This window comes from Spinacia oleracea, chromosome 4, assembly GCF_020520425.1.
Source record: "Spinacia oleracea cultivar Varoflay chromosome 4, BTI_SOV_V1, whole genome shotgun sequence".
Classification (NCBI taxonomy): Eukaryota; Viridiplantae; Streptophyta; class Magnoliopsida; order Caryophyllales; family Amaranthaceae; genus Spinacia; species Spinacia oleracea.
This window is the reverse complement of record NC_079490.1, coordinates 128,643,254-128,654,220: the sequence shown is the minus strand read 5'-3', so window position 1 is coordinate 128,654,220 and position 10,967 is coordinate 128,643,254. Positions and strand designations below refer to the sequence as shown.

The window sequence follows — 10,967 nt, the reverse complement described above, 5'->3', positions numbered from 1 at the left end:
GTAGACGTAGTTCTGTATCGGAGTCCACTTTTATCATAGATTGTATACCTATGTACTCTGACAGTTATTTTTATCCGGCTTTTAACAAAGTTTTAGTAACACCAGTAACATATAAAATCAAAAAAAATTCTGGTTATATGACAGATGACTCGCATGCATATATAATTTATATAACGACGCAAGCATGTACGCCATATGTCTGCCTGTGTGGAAAATGTTTGCCTTACACAAAAGCAGATCTATGATTAGTTCCTATCCTATTTCAAAGAATTTGGTGTCACGGATTTTAATCTATTTCTTTTACAAAATATTTAATTGAATATTCCCTAAAGTTGAATTTATTTAAAATTTTCCCCAAACTACATAATTATAAAATATTTAATTGAATATTCCCTAAAGGTACCCATGCAAATTTCCACGGGAGATTACCTCGCCGTAGGCGGTGGGAACTCCTCGAAGTAGAACAAAAAAATATATAGTAACTGGCACTTCGAATTATTTCCTCATAAAGATTTGGAAATACAATTAATATTTATAGAGATTCAACTAAACTAAAATATAACACAGTTAAGAAGTTTCCTCGGAAAAGATAACATGGTTAAGAATTTAATTTAACCCGTAACACAATTAAGAAGTTTCTTCTCACACAGTAGCGTGTTTGATAAAACCAAGAGACGATTAATAAGTTACCTTGTAAAAATAGCTACTTCGAATGTAATAGGGGTAGGTGGGAAGCAAAGGCTAAACACACAAGCTGTCCCGACATTTAAATGCATGTCGAATATAAATTGTTTTAAGCCGGATAATATGCAATGCTGAGGAGTTTCACCAGATATTGGATAAGTTTTAATTCTTGCAATCCATTGCCTCTCAACGGCTTGAACTCGAAGCGTCACCGTGCTATCAACATGACCAGCACCCAAATGGTCGCGTATAAAACTCATTGGAATATTCTACAAGACAAAACAAAGGAAATTATTAAAAATAATTTAATTTTGAAGGTGCATGATAAATTAGTAAAAAACTAGTATAGAACCAGTGCGATGCACGGTTTACATATTTTAAATTTAAGTGCAGAGTTAAATTAATTTAGAAAACAAACATAGAATCAAATCCTTTTGTAATGTGAAAGTTCACAATAGAAAAATAGAATCAAGTATTTACATTTTAATTAATTTATAAGAGAGGCAAACTAGAGAGCGATATTTGTCAGCTCTATATCAATCCCATTATCCAAAGTTGCATGCATTGATTTTTCATTGGATTATAATGTAAAATAAAGGGAAATATATTACCCATCTAATGATCAAAGACAAAGAAACTAATAATATAAAATAAAACTAAAATTTTCTTTAAATTATTTCTCATTTTAAAAATTAAGGAACTGTTAAATGAAAGGATAAGCAGAAAATTATAAATTCGAGAAAGAAAAGATACAAAATTATTAAACAATTTATTTCGAATAAAAATGAAATGGAGTACAGTTTCTTGCAGTTTAGAATAACTTAGTAAAGTAAAAGAATAACTGGTTGTTTTGGCTTTAATAGTTGTTAATTATATTCAGTTATAAACCATTTATAGAGTAAAATGACACTCTTGTTATTCTTATATATTAGAGACAAACCTTAAATTATTTTCAACTATAGTTATCCCCTAAAGGTTATTCCCATAATATTATTGGAATGATTTTCTACCATAAAGGGATAGTAATAACAAGCCCAACATATGATCTTGAAACAATTGTAATAGAATACGGGATTGTGAGGCGGACTTTCAGACAAATTCAAAAAGGTGAATCTTAGTATAGAATACATTGGGCTCCTCGTATTTCATTCTATATTAATGGAATTAAAAATAAAGGTCAAATCACCACAACAAGTTTCTTTGTGAAAATTTATCTTACTAACAAAAAATAAAATCTGTTGCATTGCTTTTAAATCCCACTGTATCAATTATAATTAGTTAGGCGAATTTTGCTTCAAATTCGAAAAGGTGAATATTAGTGCCTGAGATAAAATAACAGAAACACAAGTTTAAAAGAATAAGATAATAGATTTGGGGTCTCGTATTTCATGTTATATAAAATAATATTTTACAAGAAATATCTAAACAAGAGTAAATAAACACTCTTGTTTTCCTTAAATACTGTAGATAAACCTTAAATTATTTACTCGATTAGAATGATGTTCTACTATTAGTATAGAATATATTAGGTTTCTTATATTATTTATACATATTGACACTTTTTTATTTATACAAATTTGTCATTATACACACCTAGATTAAACTAAAATCATGTTCCTATTTTATTTTTATCATCATATCGAGTGATGTAAAAGTACGGATAAAACTTTTATTATGTGCCAATACTTATATTATATGACTCTTAAGTATTGGCCCATAAATTATGAGCCAATACTTATATTATTTCCATGCTATTATAAAGGAAAGGAATAATAACAAATAACAAATAACAAACATGAACTCAATAAGTTTCCATGATAAGTTGGTAAAAGATGGTAAGTTGGTAAACTAATCGATCACTAGAAAATACTCCTTCCGTCTTTAAATAAAAGATACACTTGCTATTTAAATACAGCCGAATATGGTAACTGGTAAGTGTATCTTCTATTTAAATACGGAGGGAGCATTCATTTTCTAGAGACGAGTAATTTCGTCTCTATAAAATATAGGGCTAAACTCTACACTTACGTAATTATAAAGTGTTGTCGTTAATATCCAATTCAATTTTCCCAAAATGCCATAATTATACTAGTGAGGAAATGATATTTGATAAAAATATCTTCTGTAAAACTGTAAGTCTGTAACTAGATAGGTCGGGATTCGCAAGAATCTTGGTAAATATTGGTTACTGCAGTTTTAGGACAAGAGGGTACCCCTACAGGCATGCCAGTAAGTTAATATAAGACTGAAACAGCTAAAATAAGTAAAGTTTCTGCTAAAGCTACTAAAATCAGAGGCATAAGAAACTCCTCTGAAAAGTATTAATATGCTCAATTGATTAAACGTTGACTACATTTATGGTGGTAAATTGTTATCTCATGGCTATCTCCTTTAATAAATAGTTCGGCTCAATCAAAATATAGGAATATTTTCATTTACCGAGGAGGAACTCCTAATTATCAAGCAATTTTGAATTTTTTTTATAATTACCGAGGAGGAACTCCTAATTATCTTGGCCTTATCTCTAGAGGCAAGCACATTGAAAAACAAATACTCTCTCCGTTTCTTCGGTTTGTTACGTATTCCTTTTAGGGTGTTTCACAATTTTTGTTACGTGAGAGAATATTTTCTTTTAAAAATTTATTATACTGTTATTTTTTGTGCCAATTTTTAATTTTAATTGGTCCAATTTTTTCAACTCATTAAATTTCTTTACAATTTTCCAAGTATTTTAAGTTAGCAATCTGTGTTCTTTTACATTATTGGTTCATTTTGATAAATAAAACAATCTTATTGGTTGCTGTAATGATTGTGGATTGAGGCTTTGCTTGAGTTTACTTTTTTAATAAAAAAGAAAAAAAGAATCTCTATTATACGTTAATAAACGTGCAAAAGTCCAAACGTAACAAACAAAAAGAAACAGAGGGAGTATAATAAATCAAATTATCGAGTTGATATTTGCGACGAGGGTACAAAATTATGACGACTCCCATTCACGAAGGGTTTAAGCCTTGTAATCCTGTAGTAATTAATCCATATTTCAAAAATTGCGAGTCTTTTCCAAACAGTAAGGTAATGACATTTGATAAAAATATGTTCTCAGTAAATTGGTTGTGAAGTTAAGTTCCTTATCCATACTTTTGGTATATCTAAGCTACACACGGTAATTACGAATGTTCGTAACAATGTTATAAAGGTAAGATGCAAAATGACAAATCAATATGGGTTTCTCAACTGACTCGGATTGAAAAAATCATATGTGTTGTAACATGCATTTGGTAGTTCAAAAGGTCTTGTGCGCACAAGGTGCACAATAAATTTATTGTACACCAATATAACTTTTACTCATTTTCTTGTATGACATGTGCGGGGTGACAACCTCCCAATAGCAAAACCTCTTGTATGGTTCGCAGACTATGCGAACTACATTGTGGGGGGTATTCTACCGGCCGATCTTACATATTAACAAAACAAGAAGTTCTTGCATGATGTTCGGTGGGTTTATCCACATTTGTTCCGTGAGACTGCTGAAGGGTTTCCATGATAGTATTATTTTTGGTGGTATTTGTGCTTACTAAAATTGTAGTTGTGATTACTAAAATTTTGTATAGTCTAATAAAAATATTAAAAATGCCCAAACAAGGATATATACAATATTTGTGCACATAAGTTTTATTTGTACTTTTAGTTCCCTCGATATGATGAACAAAATAAAATAGGAACTTGATTTAAGTTTTATATGTGTGTGTATATCAAGTGTGTATAAATAACTTAATAAATTACGTAAAGCGTTTGCCAACTACATATTCCTCTTATAGTTCAGTAAAACAAACTCTAGTCTCTTCAAATTTGTTATAGTAAGATATTTTTTATCAAGCATACTTCAACATTTACAAACACTAGAGATTAAGTAACAACGATAATGCAGGATACACTTGGCCCTTTTAGACGGTGTTCAGCATGGCCGAATCACTATGTGCCTACATTCTAAGCTAATACAAATACATCTATGAGTGTCTATAAATAGAAGCATTCCCATAGAAAAGTACACACACAAACAAATCTAGTTTTCCTATCAAATCCACACAATTTTATGGATAGCTCCAAAAGATCGAATGAAGAAAGCCACTTTCGAAGAAATCCAAATATCCTTAAACCTAGAGCCTATATCGAAATACGAAACCTCCCACCCAAACATTCAACAACTTAATAAATTTAGTCACAAGGTCGGTTCTAAATGTGACGATTAGTCACAAGGTTGGTTCTAATGAACCTCCACCTCAAGTCATAATGCTTTCTCAAACCAGAACAAGTAGCATGGCTTGTGAAGGTTGTACCTTGGTGTCCGAACCACCAGCACAACCACCGGCATTTTCGAGATCTCACAACCGCCAGCATTTTCAGGGCCCGCGAATCAAAACGACCAGTTTAAGGATAACTTTGAGGAATTTTAAAACCCTATTAAACTTGGACTTTGGGGAATTTCCAAAATAGCATTAGAATAATTTTCTTCTATATATACAGGAATAGTAATAACAATACAAACATATGATCTTGTAACGTATATATAACATTTGTGATAAAACACTAATATGAGACGAATTTTCGGACGTATTCGAAAAGTTGAATATTAGTTTAGAACAGATTTGGAACCTGGTATTTCATGTTATATGAATGGATTTAGAAGATGTAATTTCACCTATTGAGTTCACATTTGATTACATTTGTTTATTGGGCATTTTGAGTACATGGGCATTTTGAGTTCAAGTTTGTTATTTGTTCAAGTTTGTTATTTGTTATTATTCCTTTTGAGCCAATACTAATGAGTCATATAATATAAGTATTGACACATAATAAAAGTTTTATCGCAACACTACTTATAAACACGACCCATATGATTTCCAAACATGAAATACTAGGAACCAAATCTATTCTCTTATTCTTTTAAACTTGTGTTTCATGTTATATAAAATGATATTTTACAAGAAATTTCATATTATATAAAACACTACTCGTATTTCACGTTATATAAAATGATATTTTACAAAAAAATTCGACACGTAAGATTGCGACAACTAAAACACCAATTAAATTTCGACACATAAGATTGCGAAATCATGTACAAGTAGTATTTGTTTTAAGTAGTGTTTATCAGTAGTGTTGAAACTAAATGTTGTCGCAACTTGCGACCTCTATCATCACCCCAAATACCGACGGAAATTTTCTTCAGCATTTTATCTTAAATATTCAAGACAAAACTTAAATTTGTGCAACTAGTTGTTTCTCCACAAAAAAGATGGTTACCAATTTTCCATACTAGTATTGGGCTGTTGTTCTACTATAGGGGAATAGTATGAACAATGGCAATATATTAGCTTGTAATACGTAACAATTATGATAAAATATTCATTTTACATAAATGGATTTCAAAAGAAAGATCGAGACACAAAAAATTACATTAGACTAAATAACAGAATAATAGTAATAATAATAATAATAATAATAATAATAATAATAATAATAATAAATATAGGGCCAGAAAACAATAATCAGTAGCCAATATGGTGCAGTCAAAGGCTCAAGGATAGAGATTGACTTGGAAAACTAGGTATCTAACGCCTTGTATAGTTCAATTGGTGCTGGTTATTCAAAACATGGAGTTAAAAGTCTATAAACTACTCCAACAAGTTAATTTAGAAGATGGCAGCCCTTACAAAAAACAAGCTAATAATTACAATTTGCAATTAGATATTTATGACTGCACTTTATGCTTTATAGTTAGAGTACTAGCCTTATTTCTAGGTTATATATATAGGCAAGCACATTGCATAACATACACAAACAAAAACACTTATCTTTAACCTCTTCAAAATCTTCAAAAACTTTGTAAACCACACAACACTCATGATGTTGTTTCACTTCTTATACCACTGGTGAAGACAACCACATTTATAGTTGGTCAAATATCTTGAACCTCTTACCCAAGGAACCATAAATTGAAATTAATTCACACCGTTGGTTATAAATGTGATGGTTAGTAAAAGGTTGGTTCTACCCAACTTTTATTTCATGTCATTAATATCTGGAGTTATACTCTATGTTTGTGAATGAATGAAGTTGGTAAATTTAAGGCTTGTAATAATGCCTTGGGGGATTCTGAAGTTCAGATAATTGTTATGATATTCTTGAATTTCAAAATCCCCCAAAGTATTATTGTGAGATCTTAAAGCATAAGATTGATTATACGAAGAAAAAGGGTTATACTGAAAGGTGAGCATATATAATATTAGTCACAAGGTCAGTTCTAAATGTGATGATTGGTCACACAATTATAAAGAAATAATAACAACAATAGCTGTATATGAACTTCTAGCAATTGTGATAAAATAAGTACTAATTTATGAGAATAACTTTTAAATAATAATAACAATACCGGATTTTTATTAGCTTTGTTTTGTAATTATGTATTAAAATTACATTTGATTATAAACCCTAAAGGTAATCAAATGTAGACGTAGTTCTGTAATTAGAAACAACTGCTAAACAATCACCTGTATCGGAGTCCACTTTTATCATAGATTGTATACCTATGTACTCTAACAGTTGTTTTTATCCGGCTTTTAACAAAGTTTTAGTAACACCAGTAACATATAAAATCACAAAATTTTCTGGTTGTATGACAGATAACTTGCATGCATATATAATTTATATAACGACGCAGGCATGTATGCCATATGTCTGCCTGTGTGGAAAATATTTGCCTTACACAAAAGCAGTTCTATGATTAGTTCCCATCCTATTTCAAAGAATTTGGTGTCACGGATTTTAATCTATTTCTTTTACAAAAATATTTAGGAAAATTTGGTAATATTAATCCAACCTTTGGCCGGTTTTCTTTTATTAATCCCACCTACGACATATTTTTTAATAATCCCACCTTTACTACCCAACGACTTTTATTGGGCTTAAGTGACCGATAACTGGTGAAAAAATCATCGAGATGGTGATGAATTGATGATGATGACTGAATACATCTAGAGAGAGTACTTCCACGTAGGGATATATTACCGGCGACAATAGGTTTATGACGTGTTGGGCCCAATAAAAGACGTTGGGTGGTAAAGGTGGGATTATTAAAAAATATGTCGTAAGTGGGCTTAATAAAAGAAAATCGGCAAAAGGTTGGATTAATATTACCAAATTTTCCAAATATTTAATTCAATATTCCCTAAAGTTGAATTTATTTAAAAATTTTCCCAAACTACATAATTATAAAATATTAAATTGAATATTCCCTAAAGGTACCCATGAAAATTCCCACGGGAGATTACCTCGCCGTAGGCGGAGGAAACTCCTCGAAGTAGAACAAAAAAAAATAGTAACTGGCATTTCGAATTATTTCCTCATAAAGATTTGGAAATACAATTAATATTTATAGAGATTCAACTAAACTAAAATATAACACAATTAAGAAGTTTCCTCGGAAAAGATAACATGGTTAAGAATTTAATTTAACCCGTAACACAATTAAGAAGTTTCTTCTCACACAGTAGCGTGTTTGATAAAACCAAGAGACGATTAATAAGTTACCTTGTAAAAATAGCTACTTCGAATGTAATAGGGGTATTTGGGAAGCAAAGGCTAAACACACAAGTTGTTCCGACATTTAAATGCATGTCGAATATAAATTGTTTTAAGCCGGATAATATGCAATGCTGAGGAGTTTCACCAGATATTGGATAAGTTTTAATTCTTGCAATCCATTGCCTATCAACGGCTTGAACTCGAAGCGTCACCGTGCTATCAACATGACCAGCACCCAAATGGTCGCGTATAAAACTCATTGGAATATTCTACAAGACAAAACAAAGGAAATTATTAAAAACAATTTAATTTTGAAGGTGCATGATAAATTAGTAAAAAAACTAGTATAGAACCCGTGCGATGCACGGTTTACATATCTATATAATATATTAAAAGGCGTTGTGAAAAATGTATATGTGACACATAGTACTCTCCTCTTTACGCCACATCATCCACTCACCAAGTGTTATGCCATGTCATAGACAACCAAAACTAATGCAATGAGATTTGAACACAAGACCTCATGTGTAGAAGTTAAGTTTCATTACCATCTTAACCAACCACTAATTGTTGTTTATCCATGCACGTTAATTTATAATACATGTTAACATGAAGTCTAAAACAACTAAATTTTTATGTTACTTCTTATTTTGTATGGACTATATTAAAATAAAAAGAACAGTTACAATATTAGGAAAACCGTGAATTAAACAATTAAAATATTAGAAAAATTACTTTGCATGATGAAGGTAATGTACATGTGTAGTTGATGAACTTAATGAATCTTTTCACTTTTATGGTCTACATGTATCTTAGTCAAATATTGAGTTGAAAAAAAAAGTCAAATTTTAATTATTAAAGTAGCAACCGGGGCATCGCCCGGGGTACACACTAGTTTTAAATTTAAGTGCAGAGTTAAATTAATTTAGAAAACAAACATAGAATCAAATCCTTTTGTAATGTGAAAGTTCACAAAAGAAAACTAGAATCAAGTATTTATATTTTAATTAATTTATAAGAGAGGCAAACTAGAGAGTGATATTTGTCAGCTCTATATCAATCCCATTATCCAAAGTTGCATGCATTGATTTTTCATTGGATTACAATGTAAAATAAAGGGAAATATATTACCCATCTAATGATCAAAGACAAAGAAACTAATAATATAAAATAAAACTAAAATTTTCTTTAAATTATTTCTCATTTAAAATATTAAGGAACTGTTAAATGAAAGGATAAGCAGAAAATTAAAAATTCGAGAAAGAAAAGATACAAAATTATTAAACAATTTATTTCGAATAAGCATATTTTAGACAATCTTGTTAAATACTACTTCTTATATTAAACAAAGGTTAAAAACATTTATTATATGACACATATTTTACATAAAAATTGATAGTACATATAATTAGTCAACTATTTTAATACATGCTAGATAATATTTTATGTAACGTCTTGAGTCCTTGATCATCCACTAAGCTCAAATTATAAAATCTTCCACTACTATACAATAACATAAATGTTTATGTAAAAAAAATTCAACTTTTGATTTATGTAAAAAATCATACCATGGAATATTTCGTAACGTCTGAGATCATCCTAATAAAAGAACGGTCGCCAAGAGCCTCGCGAGCGGCCTGAGCATTTTCTTCTTGACTGGACATTCCAGCCGCAGACCTACCTCGAGAAGAACCTCTAGAAGAACCAGTTATATTACCCCTAGCTGAACCACTTATACCTGTGGCCGAACCATATACTATATCTGGGAACTTATTGCAACCATTGGGGGCAAAGACAATCACATTAAAAGTAGAATCGCCTAAATATTCAAAAACCATGAAATCTCCAATATTTATTTCATTTTCTTTCCGGAACCTCACCCAACCTTCCCCAAATTTCATTTTTCCCGGAACCTCACCATTTTTACTCTGGACATGACTAACTTTGAAAAACCAGATTACGTTTGTGGAGGGGGGCCTTTGGAGTAGTACAGTCCCACCTATATTTGAATGATTCATGCTCCATGAAACTGGTACATTCTGCGAGACATCCACCCGCTAATTACATACTAAACATATCAAGAATCCTGTTAATTGTAAATAAAGAGGCTGATTCTTACAAGATGGTTCCAATTGGTTTCGACCATTGGTTGAAAGAACCTACGAGCATGCGCCATTGTAATGCAAAACCTAAAATTTTCACAATTTGTTAAGTTAATTAAATTATTTGAAAACAAAATAAATGTAATTGAGAAATAACATGCTGACCATTCAATACTATGCAACAAGCAAAAATAAAATGGTGTGAAAAGGACTTAAGGGATTATATATGTGAAAAATAAATCAAAATGGTAGTCAAAGTCAAAAGACTAAATTAAATCCTGCTGAAACAGTTTTAAAATGATTTTCAAGATGATATTTACACCACATACAGATTTTACTTTTTGCAAAACGTCTCCCAATAAAATAATAATAATAATAATAATAATAATAATAATAATTAAAGGTAAAGTTATATTAAAAGGACAAAGGCACAGAAGCTTACAAAAAAGAAAAATGGGGGTGGGGGGAGTATAGTAAGATTTTAAGCGCGCGTTCATGAGGCCAAAGCCATTGCTGTATGTGCCTAGCAGGATTCGAACCTCGGGCTAAAGGGGGAAGCAAAGCTCTATGTTTATGCAGTAACCAATGTGACGTGAG

At 30.8% G+C, this 10,967-nt stretch overlaps 1 protein-coding gene across 2 annotated transcripts; it reads right to left on the bottom strand.

Annotated features, from left to right (window-relative positions):
- Positions 1–493: 493 nt before the first annotated feature.
- Positions 494–10,668, bottom strand: LOC110790310 (B3 domain-containing protein REM9). Of its 2 annotated transcripts, none has more exons than XM_056826545.1 (4): positions 10,388–10,668; positions 9,837–10,307; positions 8,414–8,537; positions 494–953 (listed from the first exon to the last, which is right to left on the bottom strand). In XM_056826545.1, the coding sequence occupies exons 1-4, from the start codon at positions 10,442–10,444 to the stop codon at positions 904–906; spliced, it is 702 nt and encodes a 233-aa protein (XP_056682523.1). In that variant the 5' UTR covers positions 10,445–10,668; the 3' UTR covers positions 494–903. The 2 variants fall into 2 exon arrangements, with proteins under 2 accessions (XP_056682523.1, XP_056682522.1); XM_056826544.1 differs by lacking the exon at positions 494–953 and having other exon boundaries at positions 8,053–8,537; positions 10,388–10,457; positions 10,536–10,659.
- Between the last annotated feature and the right edge of the window lie 299 nt (positions 10,669–10,967).

Bases quoted from the DNA above. Each gene is read 5' to 3' on its own strand.
- LOC110790310 (XM_056826544.1), bottom strand. From the start codon at position 10,444: ATGGCGCATGCTCGTAGGTTCTTTCAACCAATGGTCGAAACCAATTGG. The intron at 10,308-10,387 runs GTAAGAATCAGC...GATGTCTCGCAG, and splicing joins AAACCAATTGGAACCATCTT to AATGTACCAGTTTCATGGAG. The intron at 8,538-9,836 runs GTATGATTTTTT...TTTGTCTTGTAG, and splicing joins ACGTTACGAAATATTCCATG to AATATTCCAATGAGTTTTAT.